At 42.3% G+C, this 26,485-nt stretch overlaps 1 protein-coding gene and 1 long non-coding RNA gene across 3 annotated transcripts; both read right to left on the reverse strand.

Moving 5' to 3' along the window:
* Positions 1-401: 401 nt before the first annotated feature.
* LOC125547720 (acyl-acyl carrier protein thioesterase TE3, chloroplastic-like) lies at positions 402-1,884 on the reverse strand. Its single transcript, XM_048711521.1, has 5 exons — positions 1,664-1,884; positions 1,246-1,355; positions 1,049-1,158; positions 702-797; positions 402-592 (listed from the first exon to the last, which is right to left on the reverse strand). The coding sequence occupies exons 1-5, from the start codon at positions 1,876-1,878 to the stop codon at positions 476-478; spliced, it is 648 nt and encodes a 215-aa protein (XP_048567478.1). The 5' UTR covers positions 1,879-1,884; the 3' UTR covers positions 402-475.
* A 3,315-nt stretch (positions 1,885-5,199) lies between these two features.
* LOC125547721 lies at positions 5,200-26,485 on the reverse strand. Of its 2 annotated transcripts, XR_007300735.1 has the most exons (4): positions 26,448-26,485; positions 7,243-7,300; positions 7,019-7,104; positions 5,200-6,097 (listed from the first exon to the last, which is right to left on the reverse strand). It is a non-coding gene; the product is annotated as an uncharacterized LOC125547721 (long non-coding RNA). The 2 variants fall into 2 exon arrangements; XR_007300736.1 differs by lacking the exon at positions 7,243-7,300 and having other exon boundaries at positions 26,448-26,471.

Here is a 26,485-nt window from a genome sequence, read left to right on the forward strand (position 1 = left end):
ATTGCTTGATTTGTGCATATTGCTAATAGCCGACAAACGATGGTGATGGTTGCCCATGGCAAACTTGTGCATATATGGGTCGTTGAAGGAGTTGTTTCAAGCTCGTTGTGTAGTTTCATAACTTGAATATAATATTTCGCCTCCACAAAATGCACATAAAAGCATAATCGTTTCTCAATAACTTGTTTTTGAATATATATATTTTTGCAGATGATTTTGAATAATGAGTTCGACGGTGAAAGTTTTTCTTCGGTTTTCTTTCTTTGGACCTAGCGACAACTGAGGTGATGTTCCACTGATCTTCAGCCTCTACGTAGCTCCTTGCATGAGCACGGGATTAATGAAAATTTGGCCTAGAACCGACAATGAATTTTCTTTTGGAGAGCCTCCCACACGCCACGTAATGTAAATGCACTTTTATTCATTTGAGACACATATAAGCACGCACAAGATAGTTTGTAAGCTGATCTTCACGCTAGCCGTCCCGGGTTGAGAAGAATTGCTGCAGCTTGGATGACATCTCCGGGAAGACGCGGGTCGGACGGTAGTCCTTGTTGAGGCAGACGACGGTCGCCGTCGCTTCCAAAATAAGCTGCCATTAGAGGAGATCAACACACACGCACGCGTGGGATTGATCAGTAGAAGGGACTGATCACTATAAGGGAAACGGCGCGTTCAATATCCATCGTTTCTGCACATACCTCATGATCCGGTAGTGTCTCGATGAAATGTTCAACAAGTATCCTCGCACCCTTTATCTGGACAACCCTCACCTTGACGACAAATTTGGCGCCTCGCTGGATATTAATCAATGCACGTGGTTATTAAAATTTGAGATTTTGGGGCTTGGAAATAAGAACCTCGAGATTTCCAACCTTAGGGGCTGCTTGGAATGATTGTAAAATTAGCATGGTCACCGGTATTTAGTTCAAAATTGAGCTAGATACCGGTGGCCACACTGATTTTACAACCACTGCGAGCAGAGCCTTAGAGGTTTCGGATGTGACACTCGCAGAAAGAAGAGATTTCAGACGTGCCATGCACATACCAGTAGAGGCTTGAAGTACTTGAGGTTCAGTTCCAAGAGTGCCATCGCGTTGCCTGTGCGTGCTACGGAGGCCATGCTGAAGCCAATGCTCGCAGCCAGCTCCTCTCGAGCTGCAGGCGATTTTAAGCAGGAATCAACACTGTGTACAAGAGTAAAACCCAAGCTCTACCATGCTTAAATGTCATTTGGGTGCCAACCATTGTGGATATAAGCGACATAAATGGCGTTGTTAACGACTCCATACTGGTCAAGATCGTTGTCACGGACGGTCATCTCCACTTGGAAGAACTTGTCCGCCCTAATTGAACTGCATGCAACGCCAAAAACACAAATATATGAAGCCATTGGACTATGCAGAGGATAGGTGTGAACTCGTTTTGCTTGCATCGCCTTGAGTACTTTGTTAAAAGACACGAAGCTATTGGACCAAATGTTCTTTGAGAGGTGCAAATGGTACCCCCATGCATGGCCTTTTTAATTAGTTCAATTATTTCACTCTTGAAATTCTAGTTCATTTGGTTGAACTAATAAAGAGGGCGAGAGGGTATCCTGAAGATCACAGATTTGCATCCTAAGTCAACAAATTATTGGAAAACTTATTTCATCCGGAAGAACCTTGGTTTTATTTCTTGGCTGATGTTGTCGCTGCAGACGTCCCGGGAGCCAGACGCAGGGACGGCAAGGGCCTTCACACGGCGGGTTCGACGTGATTGGCCGGAGATCATGGCGAGGTGGCCGGAGCGGAACCAGTTGGCTCTAGCTCCAGCACGGACCAAGGAAGGTGTTGGGTGTTTGGTGTTGGGAGCCACATTATTAGGAGACTGCTGCATGGTGAATATGGAATTGTATTGTTTGATCTCATGGGGCGTGTGCAAGCTCATCTATATAGTGCGCGCGCGTGCGTGCACGCTGTGTGGCGTTTCATTCTTGACGCGTGGTACAGATGCCCGCCTAATGAAGTAGTAATAGTATCGACAATTCATTTCTGAGCACAGGCTCATCTGCACCCTCGCTCACAATTTTTTTTAAATAAATACTAAAAAAATTCAATTTTTTTATGGTAGATAATTTTTGTGTGAGGTTCACTTTAATTTTCAAATCATTTCGACACCTGAGCAGCTCTCAGTAAAAAAGACAAATTCGGGGTCTGTAAAACAGTTTACTGTTCATATACTGTTCTGACCCGATTTGTCTTTTTTGCTGAGAGCTACTCAGATGTTCAAATGATTTGAAAATTGGAGCGAACCTCACGCATCAAATTATCTACTACACAAAAGTTTTTTGGAATTTGTTGAATTTTTCTAATATTTGTTTTGAATTTTTTCCTGACCAGGTGTAGATGAGTCTAGGCATCGAAATGCCGCACTCTAGTATCGATAATTCATTGCTGAGCCTTTGGGTGGAGAATGAAGTACGTGATCGTACGTTCTTTGTCATCTATCCCCCCGTTTCTAAATATAAACCTTTTTAAAGAGATTTTAATATAAACTACATACTAATCTACATAAATCCATTTTTTGAGTGTCGATTTATACATCTACTCTATATGTATCATACTGAAATCTTTTAAAAAAACTTAGATTTAGAAACGAAGGGGGTACTACAGACTACAGTAGTAGTACTTCAGAAATTAATGCCAGTTTAGACTTAATATAACGCGTACTCTTACTGATGGATGCTGCCACGGATGGCTCTAGAATGGCCAATTAATGATGGTGTCACGTGAAACTCTTTTAATGCACGTGGAGATTTCACAGCAGTTCGTGTTTTCTCTCGCCATGGCCCGGGTCCTGTGGTTTCCCTACATCCTTACTCCTAACGAAGCAGTTGGTAGTCTCCGCCGGTTAATTTTCGTCCCACCTATCATGGTTTTTTTTCGTCCCATCTTCGCTGGCTTTTTTTCGTAGATTGTTTTTTTGTCCCCTCCCCCACGGACAAAAAACCAGACGAACCGGGAGCGAGGCCCCCTCGCATCCCCATCCGCCCGTGCCCCCCTCCCCTCCACCGCCGCCGCCATCGCCCCTCTCAATCCAAATCCTCCTTCGATCCAACTCCTTCGAGACTGCCATCACGAAACTCGTTTCGATCATCCGCTGCCCAATCCTCCCACCTATGGCGTACGTAGACGATCGCCACCGCCGACGGCTTCTCCTTCTCCATCGACCACGCTTGCAGGCCGCAGCAACTCCCCCAAGCCCCTCCCCAACCATAAATCCTAAAGCGGCTTGAAATCGAGGGTTTCCCTGTGGAACCGATCTCCATCATCGATGCGTGGGGTGGCGGTGCGGTGGTGGCCGGAGGACGCCCGTGGCTAACGGGCTAAGGTCGCGGCGCCGCAATGGAGTTGGCAAAGCGGATGTCTACCAAAATCTCACGCTGCAATATCCTGTGGAGGTCATCCAGCTCTGGCTTGTAGCAAAAATTGGTCGGTTCTACTAGCTTGTTTGACTTGTGTCGCTAGAGCTTAGAGCGAGGGAGAGGGACATATGTCGTTGCCCTGCAGTGGCCGTGGTTTGATGTTGCAGGGCCGGGAGGTGAGGGCCCAGGGTGCACAACAACGGACGTCCCACAACAACACCATCTCTCCCTTCTCTGTTCCTCTTTGTACTGTTTTGTCCCTTCTGGTGCAGAAATTTCACAACAATCAGGAGCAGCATTTATATAATTTCACTGGTGATCTAAGATGTTTCTATAGCTGCTGCACTTATATAATTTTTTTATTGGTTGCAGATATGATGATGTTCAGGTGATGTCGAACATGTTGAGACTAGATTCTGCATGCTTCATACCCATGCTGGAAGCACAATTTCATACCCATGACTACAAAATTGATGTCTGAGATATTTTTTCAAGACAACATTGCCAATTATTTCCCTTAGTTGTTGAAGTTCTGGACCTTTGTTTTACTTGAAGTGCTTCAAAATATGTGTTTGTCATCAAGTTCTATAAATCAAATTACCTAACCATTTTTAGTGAGCCCTCTATCATGTCTTTTTTTCTTGCAATATGTGTTGCATGAATAGCAAACCTTAATTTTGGCCAAGACAAATGAAACAGTTGTTTTCATTGTTGTGATATGTGACTCAAGTTTTCTATTTTGTGTTGCTTGTTGACTACTGTTGTTGGAAAATAGTGTCTACATACATTAATACGTACCTCACTGTACTTCTACATATCCGGGCTTGCTTTTTATTAGGGATGTTTGTTGGAATACATGTATCTGATGTAACCAACATGTGTCAATACATCATGCTGCATTGATGGATCTTTCAAGATTTTATGAAGCACGGCATGTTATTGTCCAACATTTACATATGGGGCAAATGTATAGACAGCATGACCTATGAGGTACTAGTAATCGTACACGTGCAAATGCACGTTTATCTAAAATAAAATTGATCCTCATTCAGTTTTCACACTGGTATAAGTGTGAACATATAATTTTAGTGATCTAAAACGTCTTATATTTGTTTATAGAGGGAGTATCTTTTATTCAAAATTGTTGCTACTATAGAGATCTTATTTGAGATGAAACCATCCAAATATATTCACACGAATTTTTTAAGGGAATATATTCACATCGTTCACAGCAAACATCAATAGGAAAAACTCTGTATTAATATTTCAAACGACTTAAATAACTTCCACTATACATTGGAAAATTGAAAACATGTCTATGCTTATATGATTAACTTACAATACCATGCATGATTTGATTCCATTGTTTGATACTCCATCCAACTCTAACACTTCTCTATAACTGAAAATCAACCAAGCAAAACAGAAAAGAGAAACAAACTATAAGAACATGAGTAAACCTTATCTCGCTTCAACGCAAATCATGGATGATTGTGGGTGCCCAGCCGCTGATTATGTAAAATTACCTAGAAGGTTCAGCTCTGATGGTTCTGCAAGCAAGTATCTTGTCTAGATATAATAGTTCTAGGGACAAACCTAAAAACTTTATTAGATGCCCCTGATGCACTGTAAGGCCTTGCAGTGTTAGCTCAAACAGCCCAACTGTATGGACATGTAAATCAGGTATCGGGATGAAAACATGGACGAAGATTCTATATATTTTTGTAGGTGAAAAATAAATTTCAGTTAGAAGTTGCCGCAAGTATATATGTATTGACACATTCGACATACAGTATGATATATCAATAGTAAAAGTTCATATTATAACATTGTACAAATAGTAAGATATTTGCTCAAGATAACACATCGATTCACAAAACCAAGTCCCAAAAAGGTAGACCATCCTTCTGCATATTTGCACGGCAACACAATAGTCAGACATATGGAAAACTTAGCTGCATGTCAAAATCATACGATTAGAATCCATTAATCTTTAGAAATATATACTTGTTTTATCTAATTCAATCATCAAAAGCATATAGGTCCAGGAATAGGAGTTAATCTGAAGCATGTGTCTTGTTCTTAACTTCTCTTTGGCTGCTCTCTTCTCCTTCTGGTTGATCTGTTGAGATCCTTTTCCAGAAGCATATTCAGTAGAAGGAAAAATAATACTTTGAAGGAGAACCGTATTTTGATATTACAAAAAAGCACAAATTCAGTACAGGTAAGATTTAGTAGCTCCCGATGTTTCGAGTCATTTATGCAACTCAGAAATACCACAAAATATAACCAGGACTGAATAATTGCACAAGGAAAAGAGTAGCAAGTGTCCAGTAAATGCAACTTGGCACACGATCTAGCTTACGAACTAATGAATAGATTGAAAGGAAGTATTGCTACATGCATATATAATGAACATACAGTGAAGTACTGTCACAATGCACATGTCAGTGAATTTGAACATTGTTCTTTATGTAACTGTAAAAACTAAGAATAAAGACCGGAACCATTTGTAATGAGTAAGAAGCCAATCCTTGAATTTTGGAAAATGTACAGTAAAATAATTAATCAAAGTTCAATGCAAAATAGAAAGATGTCCATTAAGAGACATACTCCTTTTCCAGGTTCCTTATGATCACATTTAGCACACCATCGATGTTAATAAGCTCATACGCAGCCTTGATCAAGCACCTGGATTATAAGAGAACATACATTGGACACTTTAGTAAAATGATGCTTCATGAACAGCTACATGCATATGTACCAGTCTGAAAGTAATACCTCCATATTGAAAAAGTTTGAGACCTCTTGAGTTACAAATTTACAAGCACAAGGATGAAGAAAATATAAAGGGAAAGAAGAGAAGAATGCACCAAGCTACGCCTGCGTGTCTACTGTAGCAATTAGCAGTGTAATCATGCATCAGCAAGTCTTAGAAATGATGACTATAGTACAAAAATAGGTTCATGTCTTAGAAATGTAGTCGGCATACAGGGAGGCTGAACATTCCAGTCCTAAGTAATCAACACCATGTGTTCATCAAAAGGCTAACAGCTCGCACAGATCAGCTCTAACATAGTCTATAGGCAAAGCATATTGAATGTTTAAGTCACACTAACAGAATAAATATGCGTGAAGGTAAATGGTAACTTGCAGATTTTCCTTTGCATTTATCAGAAGCGGATAATACTTTAGGTTGACACAGAAGAAATATCTACATCATAGAAATGGAAGAAAATGAATTGCAAAGAACCCCAAGCATCATGGACTCGCCATCCTTTCCCATATTTCAGCCATAAAAAATTGAAATGATCATTTTGAGAAACATTTTCTCTCCATTTCATTACCGAGAAAACATTTTCAGAAAGATTCCTCTCTACCAATGATTTTTTTTTCTATACATAAACAACAAAAACTATCAAAGAAAATTACCAAATGTACATGGGCAACAAATCATTCCATTTGTTAGTTCCTTCAAAAGTTACATCATCGATTAGTAATCAATGATGTTTGTTTCCAAGTTTTAGTTTGACAGTTTGCATACACATATTCCACTTGATTTACGACAATAATATACAGTTTAAAATGTGGACAATTGAAGAAATGATGTACCTAACTGAGGAATCCAAGAGAAAGAACTTTAGCTCTAGTCTCATCAGCTTCGCATATTCCTTTACAATCATGTGATTAACTGCTTCCTTTCCGAGTTCAGTCCATACCGCAGAAACGAAATTGTTAGTTATTTGATGATAATTGACATAATAAATAGCACACTGTACTATTACAAATGCCAATATAAAATCCAATGAATATGTAGGATGCAGGTTGGCAACTACCATGAATATGTAGGAGTATCACAACATAAAAGGTGCTACAGTGGCTCATGGAGGAAATCTGAAGAAGATAATCATTTTGGTTTAGGAAAGAGGCGAAATATGAAGATAATCATTTTTGGTTCAAAAAAAGAGGCAAAATTTAGAGGAGAATATTATCCAATGCAAGTAGGATGAACAATTGCATAAGCTTATCACTATTGACATTAGCTTAGTATAAGATTTAACATAGGTAGTCAATGTGGTCATTTTGGTTCAGAAGATAGCCTCAAGCTTCTAATCCAGAGCTTTGCGTACATTTACAAATAAAATATGAATAGTAATGCTAAGTGGCTAGTCATGTAAAAATATGGAAGATGGTAGAAGATACAACGCATGATTGGAGATAATTTTGTTGTTTATTAGGGCAAAATTTCTAAGCAAGCACAAACTGTACACATGGTGTCACTAGTGCAGAACCGGGCAATAGCACCGGTTCGTAAGGCTCTTTAGTGCCGGTTCGGTAACCGCCACTAAAATGTGGGCACTAAAGGCCCCCCTTTAGTACCGGTTCAGCACGAACCGGCGCTAAAGGGCAACCACGTGGCACGAGTCAGCTTCGGGGGCAGGGAGACCTTTAGTACCGGTTGGTGACAAATGTTGGGGGGGTTTTGGGTTTATGATTTCTTTTTCATTAATTTTGTGCTTTCCATTTAATTATTTTTCGTTTGCTGGTATTTTACGATACTACATATTGTACACGTTATGCATATATAAAAATAGAATTTCTAGTAGAACCGATCATAATATATATATTATAGTGTGGAAAGAGGAATCCGGCACTAAAACCACCATAAAATAAAAAAAGTGCAAGGTAATCTTACTGTTTGCATGTGTCCCGTAGGTGAGGAACCTATCTGGCGCATCTTGCTGTAATTTTATGGCCACTTTGGTAATCTTACAGTACCAATGCTTTCCTGATTTTTTTACATAAGGCTACTCAGGTGATCTTACAGTAGCGAGGCGTTCCTGATTTTTTTAGATATAAGTCTGTGTTCCTTATTTCATGTATATTTCACTAGTTCTATTCCTCTTTCTATTGTATACTGAGCACAACGTGTCTCTAGCAAAAATGAAATAGTGCAAGTGATTTAAGTAACATAGGCCGCTATCACAATTCTGTAGGAGGCATTTTGGTAACGGTAAGAAACACGGGCAACTAATTCATTATGTGCACAAGGAATTTTTGGTAACAGTGGAATAATAAAGTGTTCTAATACATAGATTCCATGTACTGGTTCCGAGAAATAATTCACGTAATAAAAACCATCCTAGAAATTACAAATAAAATCCGTTTGGACACAATTGAATGCCACATAGCACTAAGTAACCAGCAACATGAAAATTTCAGAACTCACTGTTTCAAAACTGAATACTAGTGAGCTTGAAAAATGACTACTGTCGAACTTGATCTTCAAGCAGATTAATTTGCAAGTGACCAGAGATTTCACATCAACCTGTTATCCATGGGCTGTAACCAACATAGTATCCTATTAATAGTACTGTACCCTTTAGGTTCACTTTTCTTCTCACAAAAACCTCAATTTTGCTTCAGGGTGTTAGTAAAAGAAGTCCTGGAATTTTCGATTCAACATTACTCGTACCCACCATAAATACGAAGACCTATCCCTCATACATTAACCGTCGTCTGCTTGAACACATACCTGAAAAACAGAGTTTTTTCAGTTTTCAGATGTATACCAACAAATAGGTAGAGGCCACCAACACACAAGCACATATAACACTTAAATGATCAATAGGCTTTGGTACCCTAAACTGGAAACAATGTCGAAATCAAAGATATTATAGAGATATTTTGGATGTACCAAATTCGTCGGAATTACATGAACCCATAACACGCTGGCTGCACGGTATGAATCCAAAATATATAGATAAATAAGATAAAAGGCCAAACTCTGTAACTATTGTTTTAATGCACTGTAAACCGTATCTTTTATCAAAATGTGCCAGGTAAAATATTGGGAGTGATCATATTGAACTAGTTTGTGTCTTGTAACTATTTAAGACATTGTTTGTCACCAAACAGTCATCAAAATGAAACAAATAATTGGTCAGACACACATAATTGTAAGGCAAAATGCCAAAACGGGCATATAAGATAGGAAAATAGGTTAAATGTGAATAAAGAATATATTTTCCAGTACATAAGAATCAAATGCAAAAATGATTGTGTGGATATTCTTTACAGTGTCCATGGCTAGGGAATAAATTAAATTTATGGAGCCCAGCTAGCATCGCATGATTACTCGCCAAAAAAGGCACATTCCCCCATTTGGTTTATGCTACAGACAACAAACAAGCAAAAACCTGAATGAAAAATCAAAATTTCATGTTATAGAAGATTACTCCTGCACTGTGGGTGGGTTAAACAAAAAAAAATCAGCAAAGTTTGATAGGCTGGATGAGGGACAGGGTGCACCTCGTGGTGATTAAAATAAATCTAACTAAACTTTCATGAATATTAACAAACTGGTCAGTGTCTACCAATGTAATGTTTGCAACGAGCCATGTATGAAAATCTAGCGTATCATATGGAGTCAGCAAGTTCGCCAACTACTATAAGAATTCTGAGAGAAGGTAATATATAAGGGGCCAACAAAAAATAGGAGCATGTCCAACTAATACATATTCCAAACTTGCTTGCGATGTACTAGATTGTATCTCTTGTTTACATCGACACAAAATAGGAGCATGACATGCTATATCCTTCTGTTCACTGTGTATCAACAGATCAAAAGTATAAATAAATAGGTGCTTAACCATTCATCATTTGCCTTAAGCTCACTCTAAAAATCCGAGAAGGAAACCTGAGAAGTATACTGCAGGTGTATGCAGTACTTTCACAGAAGGTTAGTGCTTCCATGAATTGGAAAAGGAAAACCAGATCCTACATTTTCATTTCACTAATTGCTACCATGTCTCACTAGTGTTCAGGTCTGCACGTAGAGAGTTCTGAAGCCCCACTAGTAGTGTTCAGGACGAGTCAACGTTTAAAAAAGAGACTTTTGTGTCCTTCATCAAGATCATTGAATCAAAAGATGCTGCAGATGAATAACGCAGGAGTATCTTCTTAGATCCAGACAAAGGTGATAGCCCTGGTTCTTGACTTTCTTGTCTGTTTTCGATGAACTGTTCCACTAAACTAATTGTGAATATGCTCTGTTCCAAAAGATTGAACAGAAGGAAACCAGAAAAGCTAAAGAAAATGTGAAAAAAATAAGCTGCACCCTTGAATTGATCCTACAGTCGAGCGAAGGTCAAGTCCATCACCTCCTTTAGTATGCAAGCTCACCTCTTTTCTTTCATCTCCTTTCCTGGTCTTCTGCCTTCTTCTTTGCCCTGTTCCCAAAAAATCAAGAACCCTAACCCTAAATATTCAGAAATTCATGGAGGAGGAAAGGGAAAGGAATACGAGGTGGGAGATCTTACTGGCAACCAGACCGCCGGAGGTGAAGAGGTACGCGGAGAAGGTCGCCGCCGCCGCCGAGCTCTCACCGTATCGATGCACTGCCCTATTTGTCTCCTAGTCGCTACCGCATAAAGAGAGAAAGTGGGAGTAAAGAGTAATCCACGCATGAGACATGGGAGTAGCCCTCGCCTCCAGGTCGTTCCTCCGGCACCGTTGTCGTCGCCGTAGCTGCCGCGGCCTCCGCAAACGTCAATGATGAGGGATCGGGGAGAGGAACGGTGATGAGCCCACCCGCCGCTTGCAGCTGATTAGAAAAGTTTTTTTTTGCAGGGCATAGAGAAAATAATGGTACGGGGGTGGGATACCTCCTACCAGCCAACCGCTCCCATCAACGTAAATTTACCGTAGTGGAACAAAAATTTATATTGGTCCAGATTTGCTTAACCAGACCAACGCTCGGTTTGGACTGGGGTGAAGAATTTCTTATTCTTCACCCTGGGTTATTAATAGAGCATCTATATATATCATCGAATGTCTCACAACCACCATTAATTAATTCACACACATATACACACATGTATATATATATATATATATATATATATATATACATTTTCTCCTAATTGGTGCCTTCGGAGCCAGTGGCATTAGCTTAGCTAATTGGTGCCTTCGGAGCACGATAACAATTGGAAGTGGTTCATGGGGGCGGTAGCGGGTAATAATATTCTCCTTTGGGATCTATGACCTGGTCGAGCAAAAATTCCGCTATTTCCTCTTGAATTGCTTCTATGCGGTCCTGTGCTAGGAGCTTGTCCCGCACCTCTTTGAACTGTTAAGAAGGAGATCAATATGCATGTGTATTAGTTGTGTGACTAGATATCGATAATGGTGTAAAAATTGTGAATAGTGTTCTGACAATCGACATCGTACCCACTCCTGTCTTTGAGATTTGCTCCTTTCGGACGCCATCATGCGAATGTTCTCGCAAACGTAGTATGCACATAGATCATTCCCCGGCGTCTGCTTCAGGGCCTTTACGAGAATGGAATTTGATCAGATAATAATTAATCAAGCATGATAATTAAAGAGATGGCAGCTAGCTAGTACTACTTAATTACTTACCTTGGGTCGATACCATTTCATATTTTGTTTCCATGGGCCTGGAGTGGCCCTGATGAACTTTTCCCAAGCCCTGCCCGCCGACAAAGAAAATGAATAAATGGGTTATTAAATAGTTGTTATCAGGAAATGACGAACTAATTAAATAGGCTGAGATATAGTTAATAATGATTGAAATTACCTGTTGACTATCCCCTTCACGATGGTGTAGTCACTTGCTTTCTTAAGTAGTGAGTCTAGTACTTCAACTGTTCCTTCATCAACTTTAATGATTAACAAGATCCAGTGAAATCTGCATGCACACACATTTGCATGTCTTAATTAAGCGGGCATATGTAAGCAAAAACATGTAGCTATAGCTAGTAGGGAAAAATAGAATTTGTAGTACAAGACAGTGTGACTCACTGGAAGTTGTAAGGAAGTAGTATATCTTCATTGTATTTGAGTTCCTTGAAGAACTGTAGCATGCTTTCCTCTACACTTTTTTCGTGATATGGATCTATTTTCCATGTGTATTCATTAATGGTATTTGGGTCAACGAACCCAATGCCACAGCGTCCACCTTTTTTCATTTCATAAATCTTCATCTTGCATAATACCACAGAAAAGAATATAGTGAGGATAATTACAGGTAATGATTGATCAAAATGATCACTACAGCTAGCTTGAGACTTAAATTACAGAAAGAAATCACTTATAGACAATAGCAACTGACGATAGATTTGTCGAGTGCGTCTTTATTGTATAGCTGAAATAGTTCTGAATACTCAACGGTCATAGCTTTCTCATGGTAGTAATGCTCCTTGTTGACATTCACCATGAGGGACTCTTAATTGGAAATCTTGGTAATGTCCATGTACCATTGATGCAATTCATACATTCTCGTTGGGAGCTTATTGACCTCCTCTGGCTCGACCAAAGGTTGGCCCCGGGCATATTTCTATTTTATTTCCTCCTCTCTAGTCGGAGACATGGGCTCGATATCGAGGAGTTGTCCAACAGTGATCTCGATCGATTCAGCCTGCGCAATATGCTCATCGGTTATTACCACATCGCCCACCCCGAGAACGTTAACGGTTTGCCCACAATAATATTGGGCGCGCCTACTCTCATGTCTTGTTGGCACAACAAGCGGGGGGATTAATTGCGCCGCCTGTTCTCCCAGCTGGGGAACGGTTTTACCGCTCCTTTTGCCAGCTGATTTGCTCGAGCTCGAGCTTGCCTCTTTCTGTAGACGTGCTCGATTTAACTTCTTGATGTGGCGCTCATAGTCTGTGTCAACAGGCTTGGGAGCTGGTGGTCTAGCCATACGAATGAAGTGGTCAATCTTTTCCACAGGCACTTTCTCCCTTGGCGGCGGTGGCGGTTTCGGTGCAAAATGGGCTTCCACCTCGGCCTTCGATATGGCTGCGTTTTCCTCCTCGGACTTGTCGTAAGGCCTCTGCGGAAGAGGCGCGAGGCTTGGACCATATTGAAATCGCTTGCCTCCGCCTGTACCTCCAGTACTACCTCGACTTGTACCGCTACGCACCATAGCTGAGGTGGCTCTCTTCCGTGATTGCTGAGGTGGCGAAGACGGCTGACGTGGCTGAGTTGGAGGAGGAGGAGTGGCCTGAAGCTGTGCCAGACTTAGAGGAGGAGTGGCCTGAAGCTGTGCCGGACTTGGAGGAGGAGTGGCCTGACGCTTTGCCGGACTTGGAGGAGGAGGAGTGGCCTGAAGCTGTGCCGGACTTGGAGGAGGAGTGGCCTGACGCGTTGGTGGACTTGGAGGAGCGGGAGTCTGCTGACTCGGTGGCGGACTGCGACAAGGAGTCGGATGACGCGGTGTCGGTGGCCTTCGAAAGATGATGTAATCCTTTCTCCATTGATACGATGGTTGGCCTCTCCTAGTGTGTACTCATCGTCACCTCCAGGAATGTCAAGCTCTAGCCCCGAATATTGGTCCACCACCTCATCAACCAAGACACGAGCATAGCCCGCTGGAATCGGGTTGCAATGGAAGGTTGCCTCGGGGGGATTTATAAAAGCAAGGGCGTCCGCCACCTTCATGGATATGTTCTTCATTTTGAAGTGTAGGTCGCAGTTAGTAGTGTTCTCCATGATGTCATCCATTGGGTAGCTATCCAGCAATGCGTCGCCCGGGGCGGAACCCATGCTGCTTCTCGGCATGGATGGGACGGTGCTATCCATTGGTGGATCATCCTCTAGCTGCTGAGACCCCCTTTGCTGGCTAAGTGAGTCGATCTGCTCCTGCTGCTGCTGGAATTTGATTGCCAAGTCTGCGTGCGCTGATTCTAGGCCTTGAAGGCATTCATAGTCTAGCTTCCTCTGCTCCTCCTCCATCTTCCTCTTCTTCTCCTCCTCCGCAATCTTCTTTCTCGCACGGGTTCTGTAGTCGGCGTTCCAGTCCGAAAACCCCTCATACCACGAAATAGCGCCCATGCCTCGTGTTCTTCTCGGGTGTTCAGGATTTCCCAGGGCACGCGTAAGCTCGTCGTTCTCTCTGTTGGGCTCGAACAACCCCGATCGAGCCTCTTCTATTGCAACAAGTAGCTTATCTTCGGCTCCATCCAGACATGCCTTCTTCAAAACTTTGCCTGTCTTCGGGTCCAACTCCCCTCCATGTGCATAGAACCAAGTCCTGCACCTGGGGGGCCAGCTCAATGTTTCTGGAGTGACACATGCATCCAACATCTCTTTCTCAGACTTATCCCACTTAGGCATTCCCACCGCATAGCCACCTGGCCCCAGCTTAGGGAACTTATCTTTTTTTGCGGCATTGGCCTTGTTTATTCTGGACCGTTCCTTAGATAATTCCGAATACTTGAATTTCACGAAATCGTCCCAATGAGCACTTTGCTTCTCTAGTGTTCCCTCGAATACTGGAGTCTTCCTTCCTCCCTTGACGTACTTGGCCCATTCACTCATCTTGTGGTTCTTGAATGCAACCGCCATCTTCCTAAGAGCAGCGTCCTTGACTTTCTCCACATCTGCATCTGTGAAATGATCTGGTAGGGTGAAATGTGACATGAGCGTTTCCCAAAGCAAATGTTTTTGTCTGTCGTCGACAAAAGTAACTCCTAGACGTGGCTTTGCTGGCTCTCTCCATTCTTGAAGGGAGATCGGGAGTTGGTCCTTCACAAGAACTCCGCACCGACGAATAAACTTGTCCGCAATCTTCTTAGGCGCTAATGGTTCGCCATTAGGTCTGATTGCCTTGATATTGTACTTTACGCCCTCCTTCAACTTTTTGTTCGGGCCTCGTTTCGTCCTGTTGCCTGAAGATTTGCTCGATCCGGATGGCTGAAAGAAGAAAGATCGATTCGTTAATATATCTTCAAGTCATTTAAAACATGTGATGATCACCAGATGCATGCTTATATAAATATATATACCTCGCCGGTCTTTGTTGTTTCAAGATCAACATTTTCTTCATCATGTTCATAGTTCATGACTTCATCAATTCGGTCGTCGTGATCGAATATCATATCACCCTCCCCGGTGTTGTTTAGATATTCGGAGCCGTCATAATCTTCTTCATTCTGATCATCATCTGGCCCGCGAGGATTGCGTATGATATTGAACAGGGCCTCTTCTCCCTCTCTGCCGATATTGTCCGCCATAGGTTTTGTTTAACTAATCCAAAAGAAATATATTCAAATTACAATGCATGGATGCAATCAATTAATAAGGAAAAACTGAATCAATCATAGTACATAATAAGCATCATCGAATATAATCTCGAATACGTCGTCTCGAATAATATATATAATCTCGAATACATCGTCTCGAATACTAGATATAATCTCGAATACATCGTCTCGAATAATATATAATCTCGAATACATCGTCGGATCATGCGGCGCGGGCGGTGGACACCCAAAGAGAAGGAACCCTCACAGGATCATAGCTGAAGTGAGATCCCTGAAGAACACTAGTAGAAAACGGGCCATTAGCACTGGTTTGTAAGGGCCTTTAGTGCCGGTTATGGAACCGGCACTAACGTTTCGGCACTAAAGGCCCCCCCCTTTAGTACCGGTTCAGCACGAACCGGTGCTAAAGGGGAACCACGTGGCACGAGCCAGCTCCGGGGGCCGGGAGCCCTTTAGTACCGGTTGGTAACACCAACCGGTACTAAATGGTTGTGGGTTTTTGTTTTATTTTGTATTTTTCAATTAAATTTGTGTTATCAATTTAATTTAGGATTATTTTACGTTATAATGAGTTGTAGTCGTCATCATCATCATCATCATCGCATATTAATAAATAAATAAACTCTAGCTAGCTAAAAATCATCGTAGTCGTCTAATTACCACTATTTAATCATCATAGTCATTACCGCGCTAGCTATCTAATCATCATCAACGCTGGCTAGCTTAAAGAGGAAACATTCACTTTGTAATTACAGAAGCAAAGATATCATCAAGTTCAACATAATCGTCACCAAGATCGAAGTTCAGGACACGGACATGAGACAAGTACTAATTAAGAGCATGAACTAGTAGCTACTGATCCTGCTGCTCCCTCTCAGGTAGAATAGCATAGAACATGTATAGCTCTCCTGATTCATCATACTGGAGCATGCAGATGAATCTATCTCCTAATCTTGGGTTGCGCTTCACCTACTTCCCCCTAGTACTTCTCTGCGATCGTTAACAATTTTGCTCCAATCTTTCACTATTAAGCATTCTTCGCTTTCAGAAATCTTGAATGCACTCATGTGTAATGTAGGAAATCTTGGTCGTAAGCTAACCATTGACATGCGACCTTTTGTCTCGATCCACTGAGGCACAACTGTCATCGGAAGTCCCTGTTGAACAACATCGTATAGTAATTAATATACTAAGCAATGAAAGTTTAGCTTCAAAAATAATGTATGCAAAAGATGCTCTTACCATCTTTTGATTATAGATGTGACCGTAGTTCAATATGATCACCATTGGTCGCACGTTTTGAGTACTAACATTTCTAAGTTTAGGAAAAAAATTTGTCTTGACAGTATTAAGATCCTCAAGCCATGAAACATAATGACTTATCTCCTCGCAGTTTAGTTGAGCCCCGGGGCAGTAGTAGGTCCTGTCTACCAAGCGCCGGACATGTTTGCTTGAACCGAAATAAGCTGACAATACAAATTAGTTGTCAACTATTTTTGAATAAATTGTATGAAGAAAGACAAAAACATATGCATGCATGGTTGAGAAAAACTCACCAAATGGTAGAACTGGAGGCGTTTGCACATCGACCCAGATGTCTATATTACCTTCAATATCGTCTTCCGGACGAATATCAAAGGTGATAACCATATCAGGCTCAAATGCATAAGCCTTGCATAGTGCTTGCCAAGTTTTGCATTCAAAATGGGTGTATGTGTCTCCATTATATAATTTGATGTTGAAAGTATACCCATGCTCCGTCTTCAAGTAAACTCTCTTTACCTCCATATCATCTATAGCACTAAAACCTATCTTATCCAAGACAAAAATTCTTGCATGGCAGGGGATGCGCTATAGTAGAATAGTGAAAATTTAAAATTATAAGTTGAAGCAAATGAAGTATAAGTTTTGCATTCAAATAATAATTGACAAAGTGACTTACTGTATCAACTTCGAATGTCTCATCCAGCTTGATGCTGAAGCGCCTACCATCAACAAGGAAATTTTGGTCGCACAAGCCGCGCTGGTCTTCACAGTGTTCGCACAAAATAAAATCTTTTTCGTCGTCAGATGACATTTCCTATGTTCATATAGGTGAAACATTAAACACCTATATCTAGCCAAATATATATTCATCTAACATTTGACATTAATATATCTAACTATATATTCAATTGACATTACTATATATTTAACTTTTCTATCTAATTCATCTAACGTTCGACATTAATCTAACATTTATATAAACTCAAAATATATAAAAAATTAAATAAACAGAAAAACTCATTAACAAATAATATTTTAATTAGATCATCAAATCTCATATACCTAAATTTTCTTACTAAAATAAACTAGTTATATTAATTATTCAACTAGTTCTAATCTTATATACCTAAATTTTCTTACTAAAAATAAACTAGTTATATTAATTATTCCACTAGTTCTAATCTCATATACCTAAATTTTTTTACTAAAAATAAACTAGTTATATTAATTATTCAACTAGTTCTAATCTCTAGTTCGACAATTTTTTTATCTAGCTAGCTAATTCATCTAACATTCGACATTAATCTAACATTCGATCATCTAATTAACTTTTCTAAAAAACAGAAAATAAGTAAAAAAAAATGTGTGTGTGTATGTGTGTGTGTATGCATGTGTGTGTATATATACGTATATGTGTGTACGTATGTGTGTATGTGTGTGTGTATGCATGTGTGTGGTATATGTGTGTGTGTGTGCGGCCCCGTACGCCGCCGCCCCGTACGTACGAGCGGGGGCGCCGGCGTACGGGGTGGGGGCGCCGGTGTGTGTGTGTGTGTGTATGTGTGTGTATGTATGTGTGTGTATGTGTGTGCGGGAGCGAGAGAGAGACGTACGGCCGCGGCGATGGCGACGGACGGCGGCGGCGTTCGGGGCGGCAACGCGAGACGACGACGACGACGGGCGGCGGCGGGGACAGCGACGATGACGACGGACGACGGGCGGCGACGACGGGATCGAGCGGCGCGCGCGGCGGAGGTTGGAGACGAAGTGGGGATGAAACTAAAATTTTCGTAAGAGCTATATATATAGGATGGGCCTTTAGTACCGGTTGGTGGCTCCAACCGGTACTAAAGGCCTATTTTCGCCAGGCCAAGCGGCGGGAAACGAAGGCTTTTAGTACCGGTTGGAGCCACCAACCGGTACTAAAGGGGGGGGCCTTTAGTACCGGTTGGAGCCACCAACCGGTACTAAAGGGGGGGGGCCTTTAGTACCGGTTGGAGCCACCAACCGGTACTAAAGGCCTTGCGCTGCCACCCCAAAATTTAGTCCCACCTCGCCCGGCGAAGGGCAGCCGCACTGGTTTATAAACCCAACCGCGGCTACCTCTTCGAACTCCTCTATATAGCAGGCTTCTGGGCCTAATTAATTAGGGCACGCTGCCCTGTGGGTCTGCTGGCCCTCCTGGGCCTGCATTTGCACACCCTAGGTCTGGTAGACCCACAGGGCAGTGTGCCAACAAATTTGCTATATAGTTTTTTTCTTTTCTGCATTACTTATTTTCTTTTATTTATTTTTGAGTAGTTTTTATATAGTTTTTTCTTTTCTGCATTATTTATTTTCTTCTATTTATTTTTGAGTAATTTTTTGTATGGTTTTTTTTGTTTTCTGCATTATTTATTTTTGTATAGTCCGAAACCCTGATACTCGGAAAGAGTTTGTCCAATTTGTACACGAAGTGCGTCCAGTTTTTGCCGTGACCCTCTCTACTCTTTCGCGCATGCTATGCGGGTGATATGATGATACCATGTCAAGTTTCAACATTTTCAGGATTCATTTTGTAGTGATTTTCAATTTCACGGTCATTTAGCTCTCTAAACAATTAGGTAAATGACCGAAAAACAACAAATGATGTCAGAACATGTTGGAAATTGATGACGCCGCTTTAAATGCTGCATACTGAACACAAAAGAAGTCCGGAGTTTAAATAAGTTATTAAAAATAAAAAAGAGGTGCAATGCTGGTTAATTTGCTTCAAGCCATTCGGAATAGTGTAGACTGCACTGCACATAGCTCAGTGCAATCTATGCTATTCCGCAAGGCTTGAAGCTAATCAACATGTAGGTGAGCATTGCAACTCTTCGTCATTGTCTGTGCACGTACTCACGGCTTATAAACCGCTCATACTGCCTCTCTCTTGGCGAGGTGGGACTAAAAACAGCTTGCCATAACCTCATTAGTACCGGTTCGTGGTAAGAACCGGCACTAAATGGTGATGGTGGGGCCATAGCCTGACCGCAGGCTGATGCAGCCTCTTTAGTACCGGTTTGTGGCATGAACCGGTACTATTGATCGCCGCCACGAACCGGCACTAATGTACACATTAGTGCCGGCTCTAATTCAAACCGGCACTAATGTGCTTCACGTTTGACCCTTTTTCTACTAGTGGAAACTGCCAGGTATTGGAGAACCTGCCGCCCTCTAACGCAACCATGTAGCGATGGACGTGCTCGTCCTCCTCCCTGACACGGCGACGTACCACCTCCGGCGGGGCTGGCTCCCTCCGTACCGAAACTGGCCCACGCGAACGCCACCAAACGAGATCAGGGTCGACGACCGGGGCCGGATTCCTCATCAAGCGGCGCGCCCCTCCAGGCAGCACCTCCCAGTGCCAGCCCGGCAGAGCCCAGTCCCGGACATGGGTTAGCCGGACGTCGTTGCGGATGGGTCGACAGCGAGGATGCGGGCAGGGCATCGTTGAGAACAAATACTAGCTATATACCCGCAAAAAGTAACATTTTTTTAATGATTGGATTTTGATAACTAAAATTTCTAACATTTCTATATAACTAACATTCCTATAATATTTCTAATAATGCTATATAACTAACATTTCTATAACATTTCTAATATTTCTATAACTAAAAAACAGAAAAAATTATAACATTTCTATATATATAACTAACATTTGTATAACATTTCTAATATTTCTATAACTAAAAAAAGAAAAATTTCTAACAATTCTAACTTTTTTATAACTATTTCTATAACTAAAAAAAAGAAAATTTTCTAACAATTCTAACATTTCTATAACATTTCTAACAATGCTATATAACTAACTATTTCTATAACTAAAAAAAGAAAAATTTTCTAACATTTTTGTAACTATTTCTATAACTAAAAAACTAAAAAAATGTATGTGTGTGTGTGTGCTCACCGGCGAGGCGAGAGGCGACGGGGGGCGGCGACGGGGACGACGACGGGCGCGGTGACGACGGGGATGGCGACGATGGGGACAGGGACGGGGCGGCGATGACGGGGACGGGCCGGGGCGGCGACGACGGGGATGGGGCGGCGATGACGGGGAGGGGGACGACGCGGGACGGGCCGGGACGGCACAGCGGTGACGGGGACGACGGGGACGAGGCGGCGACGGGGGCGGCGACGAGGGATATGGAGATAGGGGCGGCGGGCGACGGGGCAGAGGAGAAGAAGCAGATGAGAAACTGAAATTTTTGAAGTGTTTAGTTATATAGGATGGACCTTTAGTACCGGTTGGAGCCACCAACCGGTACTAAAGGCCTGTTTTGGCCAGGCCAAGAGGCGGGAACCGCACCCCCTTTAGTACCGGGTGGTGGCTCCAACCGGTACTAAAGGCCCCCCTTTAGTACTGGTTGGTGCCACCACCCGGTACTAAAGGGGGTGCGCTGGCAAGATGCGGTGCGGCAAGTTTAGTCCCACCTCGCTAGCCGAGGGGCGTCCGCACTGGTTTATAACCCCCCGTACGGTAGCTCTCTCAAGCTCCTCTCCAAAGCAGGCCTACTGGGCCTACATGTTCTGTGCTGCCCTGTGGGCCTACTGGGCCTTTGCGGGCTTGCATCCTGGCCCAACAACAGGTTGGATTTCTAGCCGTATGCAAGCTGCTCTGGCCTAGTAGGCGGGCTTTTTATTTTTATTTTTTTGCTTTATTTAATTTTGAGTTGTTTTTTTGTGTATTTAGAGTTTCTTTGTGAATATTTTTGCTTTAGGTACAAAAAATTACAAACTTTCTGTTAGTGCCCGTAGTTTTCAAATTTGAATAGTTTAAATTTGAGTTATTTGAAATTAGTGTGAATCACTAGTTTGTGAATAACTTAACTTTAAAAATCAATAAAGGCATGAAAGAATTTGTTTGCACATAAAATTTCTTCGCGTTTCAAATGCCAAAACACATAACTACCCTAACTATTACAGAGATTCCCTCCTGGGTGTGAAACACAGAAGAAAGTGATGATAGTGAAGCCGATCACATCCCAGATCTTTGGGTGTGAAACTTTTTCTTCGCGTGTGTCCCTTTGCGCCGTAACCATGGAAAATCTTCATCATTTAACCGGATGCTCGGGTCAATATTCATCGTGAATGGAGCAATTTCATCAAACTTTTCATAATCTTCTGACATGTCTGTCTTGTCATCCACTCCCACGATGTTTCTCTTCCCAGAAAGAACTATGTGCCGCTTTGCCTCATCGTATGATGCATTCGCTTCCTTATCTTTTCTTTTTCTTGGCTTGGTAGACATGTCCTTCACATAGAAAACCTGTGCCACATCATTGGCTAGGACGAATGGTTCGTCTGCATACGCAAGATTGTTGAGATCCACTGTTGTCATTCCGTACTGCGGGTCTTCCGTTACCCCGCCTCGTGTCATATTGACTCATTTGCACCGAAACAAAGGGACCTTCAAACCACGTCGATAATCAAGTTCCCATATGTCCTGTATATAACCATAATATGTTTCCTTCCCGTCTTGGTTTCTGCATCAAAGCGGACACCGCTGTTTTGGTTGGTGCTCTTTTTATCTTGGGCGATCATATAAAATGTATTACCATTTATCTCGTACCCTTTGAAAGTCATTATATTCGAAGATGGTAACTGGGACAACAAGTACAAGTCATCTTCAATAGAGGTGTCATGCATGGTACGTGTCTGCAACCAGCTGGTGAAACTCCTGGTTTGTTCACGTGTAATCCAGTCATCAGACCGCTCCGGGTGTTTGGAGCGTAGCAAATTCTTGTGTTCATCCATATACGGAGCCACCAAGGCGGAATTCTGTAGAACTGTGTAGTGTGCTTCAGTGAGAGAATGTCCGCCCATACATATTATTTATTCCCCTCCTAGCGTGCATTTTCCATCCAGTCTGCCCTTATGCTGCGATTCAGGAACACCAATCGGCTTAAGGTCAGGAATAAAGTCAATACAAAACTCAATGACCTCCTCATTTTCATGGCCTTTGGAGATGCTTCCTTCTGGCCTAGCACGGTTATGAACATATTTCTTTAAGACTCCCATGAACCTCTCAAAGGGGAACATATTGTGTAGAAATACAGGACCCAAAACATTAATCTCTTCGCATAGGTGATCTAGGACGTGCGTCATGATGTTGAAGAAGGATGGTGGGAACACCAACTCGAAACTGACAAGACATTGCACCAAATCATTCTCTAACCTTGGTATGATTTCTGGATCGATTACCTTCTGAGAGATTGCATTGAGAAATGCACATAGCTTCACAATGGCTAATCGAACGTTTTCCGGTAGAAGCCCCCTCAATGCAACTGGAAGCAGTTGCGTCATAATCACGTGGCAGTCATGAGACTTTAGGTTCTAGAACTTTTTCTCTGACATGTTTATTATTCCCTTTATATTCGACGAGAAGCCAGACGGTACCTTAATACTAAGCAGGCATTCAAAGAAGATTTCCTTCTCTTCTTTGGTAAGAGAGTAGCTTGCATGACCCTGATATATGCCGTCTTTTCCGTGCATACGTTGCTGGTCCTCCCGTGCCTCAGGTGTATCTTTTGTCTTCCCATACACGCCCAAGAAGCCAAGCAGGGTCACACAAAGATTCTTCGTCACGTGCATCACGTCGATTGCGGAGCGGACCTCTAGATCTTTCCAATAGGGCAGGTCCCAAAATATAGATTTCTTCTTCCACATGGGTGCGCGTCCGTCAGCGTCATTTGGAACAGGTTGTCCACCAGGACCCTTTCCAAAGACCACCTTCAAATCCTTGACCATATCATGTACATCAGCACCAGTATGGTGGCGAGGCTTCGTCCGGTGATCCGCCTCACCTTTGAAATGCTTGCCTTTCTTTCTTACGAGATGCCTGCTCAGAAGAAATCGACGATGTCCCAGGTACACATTCTTCTTACAATTAGCCAAATATATACTGTCGGTATCGTCCAAACAGTGCGTGCATGCACGGTATCCCTTGTTTGTCTGTCCTGAAAGGTTACTGAGAGCAGGCCAATCATTGATGGTCACGAACAGCAACGCCTTTAGGTCAAATTCTTCCCCCATGTGCTCATCCCACGCACGTACACCTGTTCCATTCCATAGTTGTAAGAGTTCTTCAACTAATGGCCTTAGGTACACATCAATGTCGTTGCCGGGTTGCTTAGGGCCTTGGATGAGCACTGGCATCATAATGAACTTCCGCTTCATGCACAACCAAGGAGGAAGGTTATACAAACATAGAGTCACAGGCCAAGTGCTATGGTTGCTGCTCTGCTCCCCAAAAGGATTAATGCCATCTACGCTTAGACCAAACCATACGTTCCTTGCGTCATCTGCAAACCCCTTCCCGTACTTTCTTTCGATTTTTCTCCACTGTGACCCATCAGCGGGTACTCTCAACTTTCCGTCTTTCTTACGATCTTCTCTGTGCCATCGCATCGCCTTGGCATGCTCTTTGTTTTGGAACAAACATTTCAACCGTGGTATTATAGGAGCATACCACATCACCTTGGCAGGAATCTTCTTCCTGGGGCGCTCGCCCTCGACATCACCAGGGTCATCGTGGCTGATCTTATAGCGCAATGCACCGCATACTGGGCAAGCGTTCAAATCCTCGTACTCACCGTGGTAGAGGATGCAATCATTAGGGCATGCATGTATATTCTGCACCTCTAACCCTAGAGGGCAGACAACCTTCTTTGCTTCGTACGTACTCTCGGACAATTCGTTGTCCTTTGGAAGCATATCCTTTATCATTACCATCAACTTTCCAAATCCCTTGTCAGATACACCATTCTCTGCCTTACATTGTAGCAATTCCAGTGTGGTGCCCAGCTTTTTCTTGTCACCTACGCAATTCGGGTACAATAATTTTTTGTGATCCTCTAACATGCACTGCAACTTCTTCTTCTTCAAATCACTTGCGCAGTTTCTCTTTGCATCGGCAATGGCCCGACCTAGATCATCAACGGGCTCATCCGATGCCTCTTCTTCAGCTTCTTCCCGCATCGCCGACTCAGCTTCTTCCCGCATTACCGGCTCAGCTTCTTCCCTCATTGTTGTATCATCGTATTCAGGGAACCCATGGACAGGATAGCTGTCGTCGTCCTCTTCTTCTTCATTGTCTTCCATCATAACCCCTCTTTCTCCATGCTTGGTCCAAACATTATAGTGGGGCATGAAACCGGACTCAAACAGGTGGACGTGAATGGTTCTTGACGTAGAGTAATTGCGACCATTCTTACAGCCAGCACATGGACAATGCATAAAACCATCCGCTCGCTTGTTTGCCTCAGCCGCAAGCAGAAAAGTACGCACGCCATTAATGAACTCGGGAGAGCATCGGTCATCGTACATCCGTTGCCGGCTCATCTTCAATACACAGCACCGAAAACATCAAATTAATACAATACATAAAGTTCATACATAAAGATCATACAACACTTAAATGCAACAAACAAATAACTCTATAGCTAAAGAATTTAAATGCAACAACAAATGCGATCAAGATCGCAACTAAGGTAACAACTGATCCAACAGCATAATGATACCAAGCCTCACTATGAATGGCATATTTTCTAATCTATCTAATCTTCAAGCGCATTTTCTCCATCTTAATCTTGTGATCATCGATGACATCGGCAACATGCAACTCCAATTCCATCTTCTCCCCCTCAATTCTTTTCAATTTTTCCTTCAAATCCTCGTTTTCTCTTTCAACTAAATTTAACCTCTCGACAATAGGGTCGGTTGGAATTTCCGGTTCAACTACCTCCTACATACAAATATCTATGTCAACTTGATGGGCATAATTTGTCATAAACATGAAATGCAATGAATAGTTTTAAAAGAGAATATACCACATCCGAATCATAACCCGGACGAGGGCCGACGGGGACGGATATCAAAACCATGACACTATGTATAACAAACAACGTATGGGTAAGATAATTATACGAGTAACTATATATCCAAATCACACAAACATCAATTTTTTATATAAAACTTCATGAACAAGAGGCTCACCACAAGGTGGTGCCGGCGACGGGACGTTGCGAGCGATCGACGGTGGTTAAGACGGAGATTTAGAAGGTACTAAGTAAACCACACCTACATATGCAAAACTAAGTGTTATTTTTGACCTCAAATTGCATATAAATCAAATACTAGCACATATATATAATTCCTCCCAAATTACTAAAATCAAGAATCAATCACTATATAAAGCATTGCATGAGCTAATATAGCAATGAGAGATGAAAGGAAAAAGTTGATAACCTTTGTGATCATTTGAATGGATGGGGGCCTTCAAATCTTGGGCAAAATGTGTGATGAGCTTGAGAGGAAGAGGGAAAAGAACAGAGAGGAGAGGGGAAAGGGAAAGAACAGAGCGAGCTTGGATGGACGAAGGGTCTATATAGGACGATCTTTAGTACCGGTTCGTGATACGACCCGGTACTAAAGGTGCTGGAGGGGCCCCGGACTGACAACATCCTGCCACCACTTATTTTAGTACCGGTTCATGGTACGAACCGGTGCTAAAGATTCGCCACGAACTGGTACTAATAAGAGCGGCTCGACTAGCCGTTGGAACCGGCACTAATGTACACATTAGTGCCGGCTCAAATTCAAACCGGCACTAATGTGCTTCATGTTTGACCATTTTTCTACTAGTGTGTGTCAGAACGGTAGGAGCAAAAACTCACCAGTGGTCAGAGTCACCCAGCCACGCAGGCGCGTCTAC

The sequence above is a fragment of the Triticum urartu genome, chromosome 3 (genome assembly GCF_003073215.2).
Source record: "Triticum urartu cultivar G1812 chromosome 3, Tu2.1, whole genome shotgun sequence".
Lineage (NCBI taxonomy): Eukaryota > Viridiplantae > Streptophyta > Magnoliopsida > Poales > Poaceae > Triticum > Triticum urartu.

What these genes read in the sequence shown, in the direction of transcription:
- LOC125547720 (XM_048711521.1), bottom strand. Translation starts at nt 1,878, where the DNA reads ATGCAGCAGTCTCCTAATAATGTGGCTCCCAACACCAAACACCCAACA. An exon ending in AGCCAAGAAATAAAACCAAG is followed by an intron (nt 1,356 to 1,663) that starts GTTCTTCCGGAT and finishes CGTTGCATGCAG; the next exon opens with TTCAATTAGGGCGGACAAGT. An exon ending in AGACACTACCGGATCATGAG is followed by an intron (nt 593 to 701) that starts GTATGTGCAGAA and finishes CTCTAATGGCAG; the next exon opens with CTTATTTTGGAAGCGACGGC.